This window comes from Polyodon spathula, chromosome 49, assembly GCF_017654505.1.
Source record: "Polyodon spathula isolate WHYD16114869_AA chromosome 49, ASM1765450v1, whole genome shotgun sequence".
NCBI classification, from domain to species: Eukaryota; Metazoa; Chordata; class Actinopteri; order Acipenseriformes; family Polyodontidae; genus Polyodon; species Polyodon spathula.
The window spans coordinates 27376-49572 of NC_054582.1; the positions used below are offsets into that span (position 1 = coordinate 27376).

Sequence of the window (22197 nt, forward strand, 5' to 3'; positions counted from 1 at the left end):
AGTAAGAGTGGGTGTGAATGTGTGAGTGTTAGTGAGTGTGGATGTGAATGTGTGTGTGAGTGTGGGGTGTGGGTGTGGGTGTGTGAGGATGTGGGTGAGTGTCAGTAATGTGTTTGCAGAATCCCAGGACATGGCTCTCACACCACAGTGCTGACTGACGGGTCGGACAGGTTCAGCTGGCCTGTGATGTCCGTTGGGTGGTACTGCTGCAAGGAGAGACACAAACGGAAAAGTAAAACACTTGGCACCTATTGAATTGTGCATTTCATAGTAATGTTACATTAACAACCCAGACTCTGTGTTTTAACCCGTGCCCCTTTATCTGTGACTTTTCACTACTCCAGTTAGACAGCCTACAATGAAAAAAGAATCCCGTCAATGTGACCAATGATCACTTTAGATTTGGTTCACCTGTCAATTAATTAGAATCTCTGAACTGTACCTTTAACCCAACAAAGGAAGCAATACATATTTGCTCTGCCTGAAAATGTTGCCTCACTGACAAAACACATAGTTCAGCTTTTTAAGGAGCAAAAAGATTTGGAGATAAAAAAAAAAAAAAAACTTCAATGCATTTTCTGCCTCTGCAGGTGTAACCGGTAATTACATTTAAATACTGTATATAAAGTGCCATCAGGGTAGGTAATGACTATATCTGAACAAGCAATGGTCACATTGCACAAATACAATCTGTTACTAGTACATTAAAATAGCAATTACAGCACACACACAGACATCTTTCATAACAAACCCTGTCCTACCAGACACTTACATCTGGAAACAGATTCCTATAGAATTCCAGACCCACATATAGAAGGGCTGTAGGTTAAAGTACACAGCTAATACAGTAGCATTGGTTTTCAAAGTTCCATTGGGACGTGTGTTTAATTTGATCAAATCTGCATTCCTGTGATCGGTGACTGTGCTTTTCATCAAATGGGTTCAAATGCATTCTCAGCGTCAGTTGAAAGAAGAGGTTTTAAATGAAACTCCTTTGCTGTTTAAATGTGCAGTAGCAGTCCTGTTTGTGCCAGGCCAGGTAATAAATAATATGTTCAAGCGCACTATGAATCCGCCTCAAGCAGTCACTGCTATAGTGCCTAAAGGTAAGGCACAGCTGGAATAAGCCTTCAACGATTAGTGATATAGCAAAGCCATCGATGCAGTATTGTTCTGTAAGGGGCAGCTCGGACACACAGCAACATGCAACAGAACATGCCAACGCCATTAAAACGGGGTCCTTGTGTTCAATTTCCAGAGGACCGGCATGTTTCAATAGAGGGGAAGGGTTACAAAATACAGAGAGAAAACAAACAGACATATTTACCGATTTTGTAACCTATTTCAGAGTGTAAAAACGCACAGTAAATCTACTATTGTATAATAAAGTAATGCTAAGTGATGAAGCAATATGATTTACTATAACAACGACAATCACAGCATGACTTCCCCTGCATATTAAAGTACAGTGTGGTTCCTACTGGGAAGGAGCTGCAGCAGCAAAGACTTGTTTCCAAAGGAAAGATTCACATTAAAGATATAACACTGACAAACAACTGATCACAATGTCATTGTAACCTAAACTAATACATCGTTTGATGCTGGTTTGATACAGTTACAATCTGTGTTTCTCGCAGAGTTTGCCTTTGCTTCAGAAATAGGGCCCTGGAAGCGTACCAGGCTGTGATACTTTCACCTGCTCATTAGTAATGAGAGTTGTGTGTGTTTTTTATATAAATGCATGTTTTTCTGAAAGGTTGCCTTAATCCACAGTGACTCCTGCTGGGAGACAAGTGCATAGCATTAGAGATCCACATAGAGGTTTATGCTTACAGGAGAGGGAGCATTGTGGGATGTAGTGGGAACATCACAGCACTTAACTCCATTGAAATCCATTTAAATACATTGATAAAAATGATACAGTCTTAATCTCATCACTAACATGCGTGGTTTTAGCACAAAGAAGCAGATCATTAAATGAATGGTTGCTAAAGACAGATAAGCACACCTCCAATGATTTGAGATACTGTGTAAAAATGTGACATTTTTAAACAGTAGGAAAACAGGAGGGGGTGTTACATCTCGCTTTCCCACACTCTCTTGTTTCATTTGTTTCCAAATTGACAACCTTGCTGAACAAACCCCCTGTCTCTGGACAGTGAACCTGGGGAAAGAACGAAAGGAGGAGTCTCCAATCCCTCCATGCCTGGGAAGAATACACATTACAGTAGCGCATCATCGGCCAGGACCATAAAAACAGACACATTCTTTCTAATTTAAGGGAATAAAATCGTTTATTTTAAACCATTTTAAGTTTTAAAAGTGTGCAGAAATCACCTGACTTTTTAGAATATCATTACCCAAAGATGTTGCCTCGTTCTTTAGAGACAGCAGGAACCTGAAAGCAGCCTGGTTCTGTGGGTGTGCTGGAGGGGCTCTGCAAACCCACCTGATTCCTGTTGGAGACACTGCCCGCTTATTTCACAAAGCCGCCAGAGAGTCTGTTTGAAAAAGGCTATGAAGAGAACAGTCGATTTCACTCATGTGTAACTGGGCTTACCTTGCAGATTCCCAGCTTCCCCAAGACTGATCAGAAACATGAGAACTCTACCTTTCCATACCGTGGCCTTCTGCTAGTCCCAGCCTCGCAGCACCTTTTTTTAGAATTATTCAGTGAAGAAGTGACCCCAGTCTGACAACCAGTATATAACCATCAAAGGGTTTACAGCAAACTCATCTAAAACCAGCCCGATGACTGAATACCACAGCTCTGAGCCCCCACAGCACCACACTGAACAGCAAATACAAGTGCCAAGTAAACTGCACAGAACTGCGGAGCCCCCTGAAGAGAACACCCTCCTGACAGCCTTGCAGAGCAAGCTCAGGCTGCCCTGCTATAGCAGCTCTAAACTACTGCTTCATTTTCTACATGAAAACATCCCCTTTCACTACAGATAAAAGAAATATAATGCTGTGAAGTTGCTGATTCATTTTGAACGCTAGAGCAAACCAAGAGAATGAGAGTATGGAGGTATTTCTAGTTTGACAAAAGGTAAAAAAAAAAAAAAAAAAAAAAAATCATTTTAATAGCAAGAAATGCGTTCAGCCTATTCAACAGAATGCCTTTCACTAATGCGTCTGCCGTCAGAAGTTCATCCTGTAAAAAAAAAAAGCCTTGTGTTTCTGTGACCTAAAAATAAGATGGTTTGAAAAAATAAATCATGTGGTTAGTAAAAAATATAATTTCTGTTTGTGTATCTAGACCCATCGGATCAACTTTAAATTTACAGGAGCTTCTTCACCCAGATCAGCGACACAAACACAAAACACAAATCAAACAAAAACAAATGAAACAAACATTAAAACTGAAAAGGTGTTTAAAACGCAGGCAGTGTATGAGCTGAAGCGACATTGAAATCAAATGCACGTTTGACGGGACAAGGTGGAGGGAAAGGAAATCCTAAAAAAGAAATGAACCCTTGCAGATATGATTAGCATTGATCTTCAGAAAGCCACTGTGTGATCCTCCCAACCATTGCAAGACCTGCTCCTGCTGTTCCACCCAAAGCCTACCCCCAGTCCTGTACCTGCGACCTGCAGTCCTCAGTCTCTACCTCAGGCTGGATGGGTTGTCAATGGTTGATATTGACGGACATGTGGCCATGACTAACTACACGTGTGAGGGTGAAGAAACTCTGGAATGGGACGTTCTGGCAGTATAGATCAGTTAGCAGAATTGAGATAGAGTGAGGAAAAGAGATAGAGAGGGAGAGAGTGTGAGAGAGAGGGAGAGAGAAAGAGAGAGACAGAGAGGAAGTGAAGGAGAGAGAGAGCAGTCAGACAGACAGAGAAAGTGAGGGAGAGACATAGAAAGAGTGAGAAAGAGAGAGCCAGAGAGAAAGTGAGGGAAAGAGAGAGGGAGAGTGTGAGATGGGGAAAGAGAGAGACAGAGTGAAAGAGAGAGAGAGAGAAAGAGAGAGAGAGAGGGCGGAATTTCTTCATCTCCTTACCGTGTCTTTGGAGGACCTACGTCTCTTGAAGCTGGAGGCCAGGGTGGTACTGATGGACCTAAAAGTGGCTTTCGTTTTGGGGTCGGGGTCGGGGTCGGGCTCTGCGCTACCACTTTTTCTATCCTAAAATAAATATATATGTAGAAGAATTATTGATGTCCCAGGTATTTGAGTGTTTGGCTTCATCTAAGCCTACCTCACTGCTGCTGCTGCTGCTGCTGCCTCTGCTGTAGAAGGGAGTCCAGCTCCTCCCAGCATCAACACCTCATAACTGAAGTGCAATTGGAAAGGACTCAGCCAGCCTTAGGACGGGTCTCAACTCAAATCATGTACAATAGCTAGCTGCTAGTAAAAAGGATCTTTGTTTGGAAATTGATTCCCTGTCTTGGGGCGGCTGCTTTCCTTGTTTAACATGCAGGTCCTTCTGAGAGGAGCAGCAGGTCCAGTGACCTTGTCAACCTGCCCTTTCTCAACAGCCATTGGATAACGTTCATTGGTTAATCCTGCCTCTAATGCCAACGAAGCTCAGATTTCTAACCTGCTCTCACCGCACTCAGCATTGCCACTGGCTTGTATTGCTGTGTGTGTTGTTGATGGGTTTACACTATTTACACACCCCGCCCCCACCTTAAAACACAGCACACAGTATCCTCCCAAAGTGAGGGTTAATAAATGCAGGATGTGTTACAGTGTGCCCCTCACAAAGTGTTCAGTGTGGGCTGTGTGTCGGTGCATTTAAGTCAGGGTTTGTTATCCTTACATCCTGTGTCTCTAGAAAGATAGACGTCTGCATTGGGGGGAAAAGAAAGAAAAAGAAAAATCATCTTCTGATAAAATCCAAGATGTTGTTTTAAGAAAGAAATCCAGAAAATTCAGAATAGTAAAAAAAGGACAATAATAAATGTTTCAACATAAAGAAAGAAGCCAAGCATGATCTTTATGATGTCATCAAGAGATAGGTATGACATCATAAAGAAGCAAAAATAAAAATGTGGTGAACAGAAAAATAAAAGCAGGATATAGGTAGAACTCTGATTCATCCACAGGAGCATCGCTAGCTGCTGTGTGCTCTGAATTTCACTTGTCTGCATGCACCGTCAGAAAGGCTAAAGTGGAAGCCGAATGAATGAAATGAAATGCATTCCAGGGCCTGCCAAGTACAGCCTCACTATAAGGACTCCCTGACAAGCAGCCAAGGCTCATGTGGCTGTTGAAGTTACAGCTACTTGCCAACCTTTCCATTGCAATCAGGGAGAGGGGCTTCTGCAGCTTTACATACATGTGAGGCTCTCGAGTGCAGCGGAGGCCATTTCAAATAACAAGAAGAAGAATGAAAAGAAGACCTCATGCGTTCCAGCATGCACAGCAATCTTCAGAGCAAATGGGCACGGATTCATTTGGACTGAACAGCTCTTGAGAATACAAATACATTAAGACTGACAGAACCCGAAGGGACAATATCAGAGAGAGGATTCTACCATCAGAACCAAAGGAGACCAATTTAAAACATGTTCAGTGTGTTTGAAAGAAATGTTCTTCTTCATATTATTAGAATTATTGTTATTGCATGCCCGGTCAAGCAGGTCCAATCACAAGGTCAAGCAGGTCCAATCACAAGGTCAAGCAGGTCCAATCACAAGGTCAAGCAGGTCCAATCACCTTCTCCAGATCTGTTTTTTTATATTTGTTGTGCCACAGTTTAAACAAAGACCTCCGATGCACCACCCTTTCAAAACTAATGCAAATCCACATATGATTGTGCTTCCCAGCCTGTCTCCAGCACGGCGTTCCACTGCTGCCTTTGCAAGCAGAACAGACGACTCGTCACAACAAGCGCTATCCCTACACTGAAAGGTTGGCAAGTAAAAGCTACACTGGCCCTGGTCCAGGATATAGTTCTGCTTGAAGAAAGCTGAACCCATAAAGCATCAGCATCATCCCAACAGCGTGTGCTCTCAGGATGCTATTACCTGCACACAGATCATGTGCATGTAACACAGGCAATGTGGGCAACGGTCACATTGATGAACAACACACTACATGAAGAGTCTACACAGGTGACTACATCTGCCCTTTAACAAAACTGCTTTGTTAAATTACAGATGAGGCTAACTACCTTTATAGAAATATATATATACATACATACATACGTACATACACACATATATGTGTGTGTGTGTGTGTGTGTCTATATATATATATATATATATATATATATATATATATATATATATATATATATATATATCTTACCTTAGGATCTGAAAAAGAAGCACACCGGTTTGTTGACAGTATGTTAGTGAGGTCTGTGTGGACACGTTTTTGAGAAGCTTGTTAGAAGATATCATCGGTACTGGTCTTTAGCTTCTGTGCTTTAACCAGGTGGCTGCTGTGGGATGGTGTAGATTCCATCTCAATTCGCAGCTGTAGTTAAGATTCATCCCTCCTGATATGTAACCCTATAAATTCAATCATACCCTTGCCCCTTGCCTCTTGCCCCTTGGCTCTTGCTCTGTGCCCCTTGCTCCTTGCTCCTTGCCCCTTCCCCTTTCCCCCTTGCTCCATGCCTCTTGCCCCTTGCCCCTTGGCCCTTGCCCCAGTTTTCAGACCAGTTCCTCTTATGGGCTGAATATTAAGCCTCTGGGGTTTAATTGAGGATTGAATCCACGGTCCATCCCAGCCTTGAGCTCCTCACCACAATGTAAACAGGAATTCTTCTGCCCACTTGTGTTCATGCAGAACTTTACAAATCCAATCCAAGACAGCTCACTGCAATCCCCACACTGTACAGTGCGCTATTCCAATCACTAGCGACTGGGCTACATAATGGCATGATGTTTCAAACAGCTACTTGCAGCAAGCGTTCCTTTGCCAGTGCCCAAGACAGGAATGCTGTCGTGTTCCTGTGCAGGCCCCTGTTCCAATGGCAGGACCCTGACATGAGGCATGACCATCCTCCGCTCACTCCCTTCAATCTCACTCATCTTTATTACAGAACTCAGTAAACTAATCTCATACAGTTCGGGGGGGTTGGGGAGACAAACAGAGACAGAGAGTTCATGGCTGAAGTGCTCCACTATATGATACAGCAAGTTAGAAAAGGTTCTAGCTGTAAAATATAGTTTTATCTGAACTGCCCTCTTAGGCAAGCTGGAGAATCAGTCAGTAATCCACCAGCGCCAGCGTTTCACATGGACTCCCATTCACACCCGATGTGTCACTGTCCTCTGGGCAGTTTGGATAAAAGGGTTTTATTATAAATGAAGTGGGAAGCAGCAGGTAGCTGGGTGGGGGAACAGCCCATCTGAAGATCTGGAGCCACATTCCCACATTCATTGTCCACAGACAGTATGAGTGAATGGAGCTGTCAATATGAACTCTTTCCCCCTTATTGGCCACCTCTGCGACCCGCCAGCTAACCAGCAGCACCTGGGCGCTTTGTGACGGCTCTGAGACACGGGGCTGTCTCTAAGGAGAGGAGCCGTTTCTAAGTGGGAAAGGGTCAACGCTGTTTCATTTGCTTTTGTTACTTTGTTTTTCAACCTTTACTACAGGTTTCATTGAAAACATCAGTATTACTGGTCATGCCATGAACTGGGATGTATTTTCAGTTGGTCTGTAGAATTCCAATTGTGACAGAGAGGATGGCATGCAGTGAGATGGGTGTTACGTACTAATCTCGGAGTCCCGGCTCGACCAAGTACTTCCCTGCCTGGAGCCTCCTTATTGTCCTGTAGGGACACACAAGAGACAGGAGGGGGCAGTGTGATTGGTTCTCCAGGAGGGGGCAGTGTGATTGTTTCCAGGTCCAGGAGGGGGCAATGTGATTGCTTCTCCAGGAGGGGGCAGTGTGATTGTTTCCAGGTCCAGGAGGGGGCAGTGTGATTGCTTCTCCAGGAGGGGGCAGTGTGATTGCCCTGGTCCAGGAGGGGGCAGTGTGATTGTTTCCTGGTCCAGGAGGGGGCAGTGTGATTGCTTCCTGGTCCAGGAGGGGGCAGTGTGATTGTTTCCTGGTCCAGGAGGGGGCAGTGTGATTGTTTCCTGGTCCAGGAGGGGGCAGTGTGATTGTTTCCTGGTCCAGGAGGGGGCAGTGTGATTGCTTCCTGGTCCAGGAGGGGGCAGTGTGATTGCTTCTCCAGGAGGGGGCAGTGTGATTGTTTCCTGGTCCAGGAGGGGGCAGTGTGATTGCCTGGTCCAGGAGGGGGCAGTGTGATTGTTTCCTGGTCCAGGAGGGGGCAGTGTGATTGCTTCCTGGTCCAGGAGGGGGCAGTGTGATTGTTTCCTGGTCCAGGAGGGGGCAGTGTGATTGCTTCCTGGTCCAGGAGGGGGCAGTGGATCCAGGAGGGGGCAGTGGGGGGGGGGGGGGGGGGGGGGGGGGGGGGGGGGTGAATGCTCCGGTCCTGGGAACTCTGGCTCTGATACTCCACTCCCACAGAGCCGTGTGCTCTCTGCTCTCTCAAACTGTCCCAGACACTGGACATTTGCCCTGTTTTCTTTAATACAGTTATCTTATAATTAAGAAAAAGATGAATATTGCCCTCACCTCCTGAAACTTATTCTGGGGTTTTAAAAGCCTGCGTTGATCCCTGTTACAAGCTTCCCTCTTATTTTGTAAATAAACCAAGCCATGCTAAATACAATACATTAAATCCTCAGGTTTCGTATCAGCTTCCTAGTCACCGGAGTCCATTCAGCATACCATTACGAATCATTCCAGAAACAAGTAGCATATGGGCTTTGAAACAATGAAACTCCTCTGTGTGCTTCGACCCTCCAACCACAGCAGCAATCCCTCATGATCCCAGGACCGCGCCTCACTGAATCCGACCACGCCTTCCATCGGCCCAGCTGCAGTAAAGAGATGAGTTTAAAAGCCATACCTGCAGGTTCTTCCTCCAGACATTGACGGCAGCGAACGCGAGCTGCATCTGCTTTCTCCGCGCGTCTTTGTGTCGCTTGTACGCAATTTCAATAAATATCAAAAATATTCCGGCCACGATACCTCCAGCAACCAGCATGAACACACCTGGGGAGAAAAGGGATGTGAGAGCTACAATAGAGTGGGCACGGGAGCTCTCTGTGAGCACACCCAGTACAGTTATTACAAACACTTCCACAATGTTTCCTGCTTGAAGAGCTGCTGCTTTATAGATAACAGACCCGTGTGCTGAACGCAACACAACACAAGCTTGCGCTTCTAGGCGTTCTTTAAAACAGGACCCTGGATTTGAAAAGCTGCCACAGAGCCTCCTGATGGCCTTTCCACGTTGCTGTACAGTTATGCAGACCGGGCAGTATCGAGAGTGACTGGGCCTCTCACTATCTTGCTCCAAGCACCCTGTGTAGCCCGTGTCCCACTAACAGGAGCTGCAGCTTCGCCCCCCAAGGGCAAGCAGGGAGGTGGAAGCTTGACTTGGGGTCTGTACCTGCCATGTTCTCGAAGGTGAGGGTCGCTGGGGCGTTGCTTCGGGAATCACACTCCTGGTATCGCACCCAGGTTTTATCCAGGTCTTCCATGAAGCCGTTTTCATGGGAACTAGAGAAAGAAATGCAAAGATAGGAAACAGGAGCGCTATCCCTACCGGAATGAAATGCAGCCGTGTCAGTGTTTATACCAGAGCCAGTGAAGCCAGCGTAAGACACCGGACTGCTTAGCCCAGGATCAAACACCAAACGTTTCAGCAAGCTTTCAGCGTGGTGTTGGACACTGGGTTAATCCCACAAAGCTTTGCTCTGGATTTGATTGGACTACGACCTGTTGATTTGGGTACTTTATTTCCCTGTGCAGCCAGACCGAAGCAAACAAGTAAATAATAATATTAAGAGCTAGATCACGTAAGCAGGGTGTGCCAAGCTGCATGTGTGCCTGCCAGGCTGAGACGTGTCATTTCTGTTTGGAATGTATCAGCAATGCTAACAGGAGACCTGAGGATGGCGAGGGAGACATTTTGTTTCCAGGGGCTGTCCTTCCTCATCCCGATCCCGAAGCCTGAGCGGAAGAAGAGCTCTCCAGTGGTGACCAGGTCACACTTCTGGGATGCCTCAAACTCCAGGACGGCAGAGTCCCAGATGAAGGCATGCAGCTGGCTGTGGGAAAGAGGGGTCTGAATATCATTGGACACACTAAACACTTCATCAAACCCCAGACCCAGTCTGATCATGGAATTGAAAAATAATTGACAAATACATCTTCTGTGAAAAACGCTTCTGAAGTTAGTAGACTATTCACCACAAGCCTATGCTTGCCAGAGACACAGTGATTTTTGAAACAGTACAGTGCTGGAAAACAAAGTGAGTCCTGGTGCACGTAGTTCAACTCACTTGTCTCGGACGGCCTGGATTGCCTCGGCTGCGCTCTCGTAGTTGTGCTTCTCCATGTGCCGGTACATCGTGCTTAGCTCCACCTGCCGTCGGAAGTAGATGTCCACTGAACTCTGCTTCACTGTCGCGTAGATAAACTTGTCAGATGGATTTCGCAGCTGAGCCAGGGAGAGAAGAGAAAAGTTTAGCTGACTAGAGCACTGGGCAGCCTCACCTCGTGGCTCCACAGTCACCAGTCCTGGATCTGCTTCACCCAGCCAGCCTACTGCAAGCTTTGTTGTTCCAGCCTCTTTTTTCAAATGCAAACCAATAGAACTGCATAAGAGAGAGAGGCAGGAAGCCCAGGGTGTGCCCCGTCTTCCCTCCCTCTCCAATCGCACAGAGTTGGGCACAAGGCTTTTATATTACTGTACTGTACACACAGTATAGAGACTGATGCAGGAACCAAAGGTGCTTGATTTGGGGCAGAACAGGAAACAGGGGTTGTGTTTGGGAGGGGGTGGGGTCTGTACCCGGGGGTCGTTGATCCCGGTGATTCGCTCCTCCGGTCTGTCCAGCACCAGGAAGGCAGCCAGGTTGGCAGTATAGGAGGCGACGATGATCATAGCGAAGCCGGCCCACACCATCCCCAGGATCCGTGCCGAGAAACTCCGGGGAGCCCCTGCAGAACACAGCAGCACGAGCGCTCGGTAAACCCTCTAAGTGACCCCCATTTATTAACCCCCTCTTTCACTAAACCCCCTCACTAAACCCTCTCGGTAGCCCCTTAGCAGGACTCCTTACCTTCTCCTATCCCAGAGTTCAGCAGCACCCCCCAGGAGAACCACATAGCCGAGGACAGGGTCAGGGCATCCTCCTCCTCTTCCTCACTGTTCACTTTAAACCGTCCAAACGGGCTGGAAAACAGAGAGGCGTGAGAGAGAGAGAGAGAGAAAGAGAGAGAGAGGGAGAGAGAGAGAGAGAAAGAGAGAGAGAGAGAGAGAGAGAGAGAGAGAGAGAGAGAGAGAGAGAGAGAGAGAGAGAGGAGGGAACTTTTTCTTCCCCAAATTTGGTTATTTAGTCCCAGAATTGTCCAAAATGTATGACACCCAAAAGCTGTCAATCCTGCTAAAGGAAGACAAGCACACAGCCAGACTGGCTGGTCAATACGTGAAGACCTGTCATAGCCTGAGAGACAAACAGTGAACACGCCCCACTACCATCCTGGATACATTGGGAGGACTCTGGCTTGAGAAGCAGCAGGGTCTGGATATAAAAATGTCAACTGACCCCAGTAGAGAGAAAGACTGGGAGCGAACAAAGAAACAGGACGGAATGGAGACAAAAAGAAGAAACAGAGAAAAGAAGGGCTGATGAGCTCCAGGGTCCTCCTCGGGCTGGACGCTCACCTGAAGCGGTCCAGTAGATACAGCATCACAGCCACCACGTGCACTGACAACCCGACCAGCAGCCACAGCGTGCTCTGGAACGGCTGCATGAATGAGTCCAGGGTGCTGCGCGGGATTTCCTGGGGAGGAGAAACGAAGCGACATCAAACCGAAGAACAGTAAACCACAGGAATGAGCATTCAACTGGGAAATCAAGAATGAGACTCCTGAGAGCTGGCTGCTTCTTATTGGTGCCAATGCCCTGAGCCGACCACCTGGAGTGCCCCCCCACTGCTATTACCTGCCCGGATATGGAAACCAGCATAAGGAAGCCTGCAGCTACCTTTTTAACGAGGATGGTGAGTCCCTGGTACTTGAAGGGTTTGGAGAACTCTATGTACTGGGCACGCTCATTATTGATGGTCAGAGGAGCCACGATCATGTCTCCCTGACCGCTGAGGAGCTCTCCCATCATCCCGTTCCACTCCTTCTTGTTGCTGTTGTTCACCTGCAAGGCAGTGCGAGCCGTCACTCTGGAGAGAAGGGCTTTAAAAGCACCCTGAGATACAATTAGAGGCTTGTCTGTACTGTCCGGGAGCACCATCTTCATTATATCACACAGAGCTCAAACAGCACCACACAGCACTGGAACAAACAGGTATGAACTGCAGAGACTATCAATCTGAGAATTATACCACACAGCACTGGAACAAACAGGTATGAACTGCAGAGACTATCAATCTGAGAATTATACCACACAGCACTGGAACAAACAGGTACGAACTGCAGAGACTAGCAATCTGAGAATTATACCACCCAGCACTGGAACAAACAGGTATGAACTGCAGAGACTAGCAATCTGAGAATTATACCACACAGCACTGGAACAAACAGGGACAAACTGCAGAGACTAGCAAACTGAGAATTATACCATACAGCACTGGAACAACCAGGGACGAACTGCAGAGACTAGCAATCTGAGAATTATACTACACAGCACTGGAACAAACAGGGACGAACTGCAGAGACTAGCAATCTGAGAATTATACCACACAGCACTGGAACAACCATGGACGAACTGCAGAGACTAGCAATCTGAGAATTATACCATACAGCACTGGAACAAACAGGGACGAACTGCAGAGACTAGCAAACTGAGAATTATACCACTGCTGCCACTCACTCGTTCCTGCGTTCCAAACTTCCCATCAGCTACCAGATGCACCTCGTATGTGAAGTTCATCGTCTTGGCCAGCTTGATAAGCAGGTCGATGCAGAAACCGTAACAACACTGCGGGACAATGGGGCGTCCTGTAATTAAAACAGCAGAGACACTGCTTAATATAGACCTGAGGCTTTTTACTGAACAAGGAGATAGATATATAAAGATACACACTGTGTATCTCACAGACACAGACACAGGCACAGACACAAACACACACACACACAGACTCACGCACATATATATACACACATATATATGTCTGAGTGAAGAGACCCTTCCCCGAGGTCTGATGTAGAGAAGTAAGGCACAGTGATTTCAGAAACGTCCCTGTTTTGTTACCTGGGATGGTCTCATTGGGGCCCGTGCAGATCACCTTTTTAATCAAGTCTCCATTTACTGTGAACTCCTCTGGGCAGGTCCCATCCAGGAGGGTCGGCTTCACATAGACAAAGGGCTCCTGGTGTATCGTGACTATCTGTGGAGTATAACACAGACAATGCATTGCGTTCCATGCCCGAGCCACAGCACAGCGCCCTCTAGAGGAGAGCGAGGCAGGACTGCAGCGTGCTCCAGTGACAAGGAGGCTGTCTTTCTCTGAGACGGTATTTACTGGACCCTTCAGCAGGGTGAAGTGAATTCAGGTTAGACTTTCCTTTAAAATGATCCCATTGCAATTAACTCAGTCTGTAGCTTTGAGATCTACTGGTCAGTGTTTCAGCCAGCAGAAGAACTCCCTCATGTCCAGAGCGTTGGTGTAAAACAGTTGAAGCTGCATTGCTGGGAGTTCACCGCTCCCCTGCACACAGAGGCAAGGCTGGCTTCTCATGGGGTCTCTACACTAAGGCTTGCTCACCTTTAATCTCGTTGACATCTGAAATCCACGCGGTTTTTCAGTTTCCCCGCCGGGCCAGATGAGCTTCCTGTCATTTAATAAAACCTGCAGGATTACCAGAGACAAGAGCGACCACGTCTCAATTCATACAAGCACAGCAATTGGGTGCTCAGCAATACCAATACTAACAATAAGAATACTGCTACTAATAATAATAACAACAATAATAAGAAGAATATTAATAATAATACCAATACTAACAATAAGAATACTGCTACTAATAATAATAACAACAATAATAATAAGAATATTAATAATAATACCAATACTAACAATAAGAATACTGCTACTAATAAAACAACAACTAATAATAATAATAATAAGAAGAATATTAATAATAATACCAATACTAACAATAAGAATACTGCTACTACTACTAATAATAATAAGAATACAGCTACTAATAATAATAATAATAATAATAATAATTATTATTACTTATGATTGTTATTCTTATGACGACGATGATTATTATTATTATTACTTATACGATGATTATTAGAATATTGTTGTTATTAATATAATAATATTATTCTTATAATTATTATGGTATGATTGTTATGACGACGATGATGATTATAATAATATTAATACTAACGATAAGAATACTTATGCTACTAATAATATATGAGAATACAATAATTATTATGATGGTTATTAATGATTGTTATGATTAATTCTTATATGATTATTATTATTATTAGATGTTATAGATATTATTATATATAATTCTTATCGATGATTATTATTTATATTGTTATATTATTTCTTATAATATTATTATGCTATAATTATGAATACTGCTACTACTACTAATAAGAATAAGAAGAAGAATATTAAGAAGAATATTAAGAAGAATATTAAGAAGAAGAAGAAGAAGAAGAAGAAGAAGAAGAAGAAGAAGAAGAAGAAGAAGAAGAAGAAGAATACTGCCACTAATAATAATAATAATAATAATAATAATAATAATAACAGAAACAAGCAGGATAAAGACTGCAGGAGAATGACGCTAGTGCCCCCTACGTGGCTGCCGTTGTACACGCCCACTTGCACCAGCTTGCGGTTCTGCAAGTTCATTACGCTGTAGTTGGCGTATTTCCTGTCTCCGTCATCGTTAAACTCCACGCGCCCCGTCACCCCTTCGGGGTACTTGGAGGACATCAGGACTCTGTGATTAAACAGAGAAAGGAAACAGCGTCAAGCACCAGTGAAGACTCAACGATCAATGCAAAGCATTCCTGGCTGGGAAGAGCGGGGGGGGTCTGAGCTCAGGGACTGTCCTTAGTTCACACTGGGGTCCTGCCGAGGCCTCACAGCCAGCGTGGATCCCAGGACCGGCTTGGCAGCGCTTACCTCTTGAACAGAGGGCCTGTCTTCCAGATGTTGGTGTTCCCCACGCAGCCCCGCGGCGGGTCTGTGATGTTCTCTTTCTCAAAGAGCTCGTGCACGGACTGTGCCACCACTGCCACGGCATCGCTGATGTGCGCCGACTCGTTCTTCCCATTAATGAGCTGCAGTCCAATCACGCCTGCAGAGACGGGACACAGGAACCCGTCTGTGATTCGGGAGGCTGAGGCACGAGGCGCCTCTCTGCCTCCTGTGATTACCACTGAGACATCACACAACACTCACACAGCACCACGTTTGCTATGTGCCATAGCAAATCTTTCATCTGTTTACAGTAGACTGAATGATAACACTGACAATGTGCTGCACTTTAAAATCCTGGTAACACAAGAGTCTTACCGTCAGGCGCATATCGCAGGGCGTTTCCTGACAGCTCTCTCTCACCCACCAGCCACACGTACCCGGAGCCGGTCATGTTCAGAACGGCAGCTGCTTTGTACACTGTGGCAGCATCGTCCTCACTGTGAGAGCAGGAGAAGCAGTGTGAGCACAGCCCTCCCACCGTACCAGGTTCAAAGAGGCAGGGCTGCTCCTCCTCTAGCAGGTTTTCAGTAACAGACAGGGCAGACTTACTGACCCTCCTCTAGCAGGTCTTCATTAACAGACAGGGCAGACTTACTGAGCTCCTCTCACCACTTTGTTCTTAAACTTGTTTTTTTAAAAAAAATTTTAGAAGTGGAGCAAATAACCATGTGGAGCGTGTTCAGGAGAGACAGTCCCTGACAATCTTACTCCCTGTGGATCACCAGCCAAGACTAGCAACTCAGCACAGCCAGGACTCCAACCTGCAGCCCTGTGACTGCATGACTCGCCCACACTTGCCAGGTGAGCCACTAGGAGGATTGACAAACCAATAGTTATAGAGGTTATATCTCTAACTGCAGGAGTTTGACAGAAATATCCACGACACAAAACGGAAAAGCTCTATTGCCCCCATCATGCGAAGACGGCCAGGTGTTAAACAGGTGCTGTTGTTTTCACATGAGGGTGTAACTCTAAAGAGACAGAGGTGTGGAAGAGCAGAATACAGGCCTGACCTCGCTGACAGGATCAGCACTCTGGCCTCCAGTTCTTTCGCCTCCAGCAGCAGTGACGTTACGTTTTTGGATCCGGGTTCAAACTGTAGAACTTTCTCAGCCTGCGATTGGTGTGAGCAAGAGAATGAGTCAAGTAGTCTACTTACCCCACCGAGCCACGCTGTCTTTTTCAAGTGAAGAAAAAGATCTTCCAGAGAATGTGTTTAGTTAAAAAAAGAACGTAATCTAGGAGAACAGGTTCTGCATCGTGCATGCAAACTGAATGAAGGGCATCAAGACTCCAAAGAAGGGCGTGCATGTTAGAGAGGAGGGCTAGCGAAATGCAAACTGATCCGGAAACTGAAAACATGGGGGGAGGGGGGCGCACGTTTCCCAAAAAAATGAAGAAAAACAAAATGAAAGTAAAAAATCTTGGAAGTGTCTGTCCCACACTACCAGAGTTTGAAAAATATATACTTGCAAACTCGTCAATTTATTACATGCATTCCTTACACAAAAAATAAATAAATATATATCTCTCTCAGGTTGGGTTTTATTAGAGATACAAATTATTTAAACAAAAAAAAAAAAATAACATTCTTGATTAAAATAATCGAACAAAAAAAATAATCTTTTCAACATAAAAAAGACGTGCTAGCAGATCAGAACCAGGTCTGGACCGGCTGGTGGTGGTGTTGGACTGGTTTCTAACGGCTACGTTTAGAATAAGACTGGTGGGCGGCGTGCATTTCCCATGCATATATACCTTGGGTCCTCGCTTGTTGTCATAGGACAGTTGGTCGAGGTTTTCATAGTTCCTCTTTTTATTCTGATGAATAATGTGCACAGAGAAAATGTGTAGACACAAGAATATTATAAACAGTTGAAAATGGTGTGCAGTAAAGCAATCCAACATCTCTCTCCTTTCCTGCTTAAAACAGGGAGCCTCTAACACTGGGGCTTGCAAAAACCTTTCACGAGGAGGGCAACGCCAAGGAGTCATCTTACTGTGAGCGTGGCTTTGAGCAGCAGGCTTAGTACTGACAAAGGAAAAAGATTTCATTGACCGAGCAAAGCAGTTTCACAGATGATTATTTTGCTGTTTTGCTGGCATTTGGGTTTCTTTCTGAAAAAACGTCCCAACACTGTTGTTCTGCCTACTCCAGTGGCAAAGCACTGTTGTTGAGTAGCTGTGCTGTAATGCACGTATTCCCGTGTGAGGACCAGAGAATGCGTTGCATTGCACAGTGTCCTACAACTGTCTTCACTTAAAGTACAATGCTGGTAGCGAGGGTCAAAATAAAAGTAGCCACAGCTCTTCAAATGTGCAAAACGTTTTTATTCTACAGGAAAATGTTATGAAATATTGATCCACACAGTGGCTGATACTCAGCAGCAGCAGATATTTACAGCCGACTGCTTCCACAGTGAACAGCAATGTCATTCTAATTCCAGCTCAGATCAGCCAGGAGTTTCATAGGGAAACAGCCCTGGAGAGAATCCGCTTTGAAAGCTCCCGTAGAATGAGCAGCTCCACTTCATCTCTAGTGTGGGAATAATACTTGAGTGCCTGCCTGTGTGCACTGATGGGATCTGAAATCTTGCTGGGCTGGGTCAGGCACAATCTCAAACCCTCACTGTGAATCTGGGACTGTCCTTGCTGGGCTGGGTCAGGCACAATCTCAAACCCTCACTGTGAATCTGGGACTGTCCTTGCTGGGCTGGGTCAGGCACAATCTCAAACCCTCACTGTGAATCTGGGACTGTCCTTGCTGGGCTGGGTCAGGCACAATCTCAAACCCTCACTGTGAATCTGGGACTGTCCTTGCTGGGCTGGGTCAGGCTGAATACACTTTCTAAAGTCCTTGCTGGGCTGGGTCAACAATCTCAAACCCTCACTGTGAATCTGGGACTGGGCTGTGGTTTTACATTTAAACCATGTCTTCAAAAAAATGGCTCAATTGTTATTTTTCCTGACAGACTTCACAGCACTCTTTTAAAGGTTTTCTTTTTATCTGATTTCTTTTTTTTTGATACTTTAGTTATCATATTAAGGTGATAGCATATCACTTCAGAGGCAAATGTATCAGATGTCATAAAGCAACCTGTTAACAAACCAATCAGTCAATGGGATATCAAGGGTTAAATGGCTTGCAGGTGGGTTCATTGCTCGTGTTGTTTTATTTGCTTGTTTTATTTATTTGTTTTGCACAGCCCCAGGTTATGTCCATGTTTTTTGCTCCTGCTGTTGACTCACATGTAGGAGATTCTGACTATGGCAGAAGCATGTGAGATGAAGAAGTACACAGTTCTGTCAGATAACCACTTAGGATGTTGTTGATGCTTCTAGCAGTAAAATGTTAGCCAATGTTGTTACAATGAAAAGAAATGTGTTTACATAACAGAACTCTACATACATAGAAGAGTTTTGAGATATTTAACACTGGAAACTCACACACATACACACAGAGAGGCAGAGACAGACCCCTGCTCTGGGGAAGAGGACCCACCTTGGACTCCTTCTCCTCCAGCAGCGTCTCCAGCCTCTTCTGCGCCGCGCGGCCCTCGTGGTCGTCGCTCACGATCAGGATGATGTGGTTCCAGCGGAACACGCGCATCATATCGAACCACACGTGGGCTTGGTGAGAGTAGGGAGGCACGGTGCGCAGGAACGACAGGTGGATACTCTGCAGAGAGAGGAGGGGACCCATCAGCATCCCCACACTGAGAACTGCTTTACACAAATAGACAGGAGATTACAGCACTGCTCCCCTGCAGTGTATACAGACAGCATATTAGAGCTTTGAGGCATGCTTCTTACCTTATCAGAGTATATAGACATGCGCGTGGTCAGCCCCACCACTGGTATGCGGTAGAACCCTGCTGTGTAGGACACTGGCGTCGGGGTCAGGTGATCGTTCGGAGCTGGTGGGTGACTCACTAATATCGCATACACCTGTTGAAGTAATGGCACCATTAAACAGTATTGCTGTGCTGGGTGTAGCTTGAATGAGTCCCCCCCGTCCCCCCCCCCCCGTTTCTCAGCAGCATACAGGATGAGAAACCAAAGGTAAGCATGATCACTAATCTCCTCTTCCCAGTTTAATGAGATGAAATCTAGATCTGCAGCATTAAGTATGGGGCCCTTTGAGAGCAACAGTCATTAATTACCCTTTCAAACCGGAGGCCATCTGAAACTATGTCCCTCCAGGAACATCTGAGTGCTCCACATGCATGTTGGGATTCCCATTGGGATTATACGCATGTTTTTTCATGTACGCATCTTCAGTAGAATAAGGATTGCTAGGATGCACACACAGTACTGTCGAGCACTAGCTCCTTGAGATGAGTACTGTGGAGGGTTTTTTTTGTCTGTGCTCGTTTTCTTCCCACTCTCGGATCCAGCGCAGGTGGTTCAAACTTGGATCGGCGCCATGTTAGCACAATGGTTACAGCGGTCTTGCAAAAGTTAAAATGTATGCAAGCATCAGATACTGTCTTCATGAAGAAAGCCCGGCGCCGCGTTTTGCAAACGCACAAACAGACACATTCCATGTGCTGAAATACCATGCCATACGTTTTATCAAACGATCATACCTTGTATATCTGTTGCAATGTGTCCTTGTTATTTACCGATTCACCCCTATTGTTTCGGAAGCGTTTGTTTCTTGGTAAATAAATCAATAAAGTGGAAAGGACGAGCGATGGGTAAGAATGCTGCCCCATCAGCACGTTAACTACTTAATTTTACTACCTGATACGTTTTAAACACACTGTTTTAACCCACGTGTTAAAGGTGGAAGAATAGCGACCCCCTCCTCTGTCCCGTGGAATGTGGAACGGGCACGACATCGACACGCAGTTCCAGTAGGGCAGCTTGTGCTGCATCAGGGCGTCGATGTAGGTCGCCCAGTGAAGCGCGTATTGCGTAATGTTTGTCATGCGCACACTTCTTTGGTACTGTTTCTGTATTTTATGCATGAATACTATTGACATACATTACGATTCAAGGCTGCGGTAAATGCATGTAGGTTTTGCACAACGAATGCTGTATAAGGAGAATTGTTACTGTGAGATTATTAATACAGCTAATAACGAAGTCATTAAAAATGCAATATAAACTATTACAAAAACAGCAATGTAATGTGAAAGCACAGTGGATTGCATTAACAGGGACAAGGTTAGCCTGAGCGTTACTGCAGAACAGCGCGCCACTGGAATGATTGTCTCTTAACACATTACAATGGCTGTGAGAATGTATCTTCTTACTATGAATAGCACAGAAATTTTGAGAAAAAAAAAACGTGACATTTGCTTGGCTGTAACTCCTGCGTTTGTCGATGCATTTTAATATGATACCATTTTATACAAGATCCCAATAGCATTATAAATGAACACATCAATAAATGAATGAATAAATACATAAATAAACAATACAAGCATAAGTACATCTCATCCGGCACTGCGCTTACCTGGCTGGAGATGAGGTCCTCGCACACGGACAGAGCCATCTGGATGGCGTTGGGTTTATGGGTGACAGAGGTGGCGTTCAGCTGGATCTTCCAGCTGCCGTACCGCTTGTTCGCGAGGTTCACGGCTTCCCTGAACATCTGCTCGTGCTTCTTGGTGCTCAGCACGGCGCCGATGTTCACGATCTTGGGATCGCAGCCGCCCCTTGCAAAGGAGCAAGAAAAAAATACTGCAAGCAGGAAAAGACGCATTGTGCGCGAATAGATAGATGTTGTTTTATTTGAATGTGTGGTTTCCTCTCGCTGGCTTTATCTTCTCTTCATCTAGTATACTACCTGGTGGAAATACCGCGCAGTACATGCCAGTCTAGATGAATAGCCAGTGCTGCGGACTGTGACGACTCTAATCGCAGCCCCTCATTCTGTTCAATCGTTATGTTACTCGGAGATGAAGCTGCAGGTCTCGCTTTGGGTCCAGTCTGCAGACTCTACACTGCACCACTCCTATTGAAGCTTTGAGCAGACCGAGAGCATTTTTTTTCTTTATTTTGTTGCAGTTAAAATAATGCTGCTCTCTGATGTCAGGATCAGATTCGAGCAACGGTGCTTCAGTTAAATCGTCGCTCTCCTCCCGCTGTCCTGTCGCTGTCCTGTCTGTATGAAGCGCTTTCCCGTCGCTATCCTGTCGCTGTCCTGTCTGTATGAAGCGCTTTCCCGTCGCTATCCTGTCGCTGTCCTGTCTGTATGAAGCGCTGTCCTCGGTGCTGAAATCTGTGCGGCACGAAGGAGCGCGTCACACTTACAGGCTCGCTCCCGCTGCTTCACACTTACAGGCTCGCTCCCGCTGATTCACACTTACAGGCTCGCTCCCGCTGATTGCTCCTGCTGCAGATACTGGGGGGGCGGGGGGGGGGGGAGCAGACACACGAACAATAGATCGCGATAGATTATTCTGTCCTTCAGACGTGGTGCCATTTTTTTTTTTGATGAACACAATTCACTCCGCGTAAAAAAACATTTTTAAAAATCTGCTGGTTTGTGTGGTGTTTTAAATAAAATCTGCTGGTTTGTGTGGTATTTTAAATAAAATCTGCTGGTTTGCTTGGTGTTTTAAATAAAATCTGCTGGTTTGTGTGGTATTTTAAATAGAATCTGCTGGTTTGTGTGGTATTTTAAATAGAATCTGCTGGTTTGTGTGGTATTTTAAATAGAATCTGCTGGTTTGTGTGATATTTTAAATAGAATCTGTTGGTTTGCTTGGTGTTTTAAATGCTGTAATTACTGTAATCTAACATTAATTTTCCTGTTGAGTTTCAGTTCTAACAATAGCGGTTTTATTGTATTGTAATCGTTTCCACAAAGGGGAAATGCTAGACTGGTGTTTGTGTGTTTGTTTGTTTGTTTGTTTGTTGTAACCCTGGTCGCGGGCTCCCTCTCAGTCAATGCAGTGTGAGTTTAACGCGAGTGGCAGATGAAGGTGGCTTTACAGA

At 45.4% G+C, this 22197-nt stretch overlaps 1 protein-coding gene across 12 annotated transcripts; it reads right to left on the reverse strand.

Moving 5' to 3' along the window:
* Positions 1-54: 54 nt before the first annotated feature.
* grin1a (glutamate receptor, ionotropic, N-methyl D-aspartate 1a) lies at positions 55-21533 on the reverse strand. 12 transcript variants are annotated; one of them, XM_041238550.1, is made up of 23 exons: positions 20711-21533; positions 19060-19194; positions 18749-18925; positions 17005-17067; positions 16260-16360; positions 15562-15683; positions 15169-15343; positions 14839-14983; positions 13777-13860; positions 13263-13398; positions 12882-13009; positions 12042-12206; positions 11720-11838; positions 11115-11227; positions 10844-10992; positions 10332-10489; positions 9936-10097; positions 9437-9546; positions 8891-9036; positions 7685-7741; positions 4771-4797; positions 4011-4133; positions 55-206 (listed from the first exon to the last, which is right to left on the reverse strand). In XM_041238550.1, the coding sequence occupies exons 1-23, from the start codon at positions 20957-20959 to the stop codon at positions 138-140; spliced, it is 2913 nt and encodes a 970-aa protein (XP_041094484.1). In that variant the 5' UTR covers positions 20960-21533; the 3' UTR covers positions 55-137. The 12 variants fall into 12 exon arrangements, with proteins under 12 accessions (XP_041094484.1, XP_041094483.1, XP_041094487.1 ...); XM_041238549.1 differs by having other exon boundaries at positions 13251-13398; XM_041238553.1 differs by lacking the exon at positions 17005-17067 and having other exon boundaries at positions 20711-21532.
* Positions 21534-22197: the final 664 nt, after the last annotated feature.

Excerpts from the sequence above, each read along its gene's own strand:
- grin1a (XM_041238549.1), bottom strand. The coding sequence starts at position 20,959 with ATGCGTCTTTTCCTGCTTGCAGTATTTTTTTCTTGCTCCTTTGCAAGG. Across the intron at positions 13,399-13,776 it reads AGATGTCAACGAGATTAAAG|ATAGTCACGATACACCAGGA; the intron begins GTGAGCAAGCCT and ends TATACTCCACAG. Across the intron at positions 9,547-9,935 it reads GTCTCCCTCGCCATCCTCAG|TTCCCATGAAAACGGCTTCA; the intron begins GTCTCCTGTTAG and ends TTCTTTCTCTAG.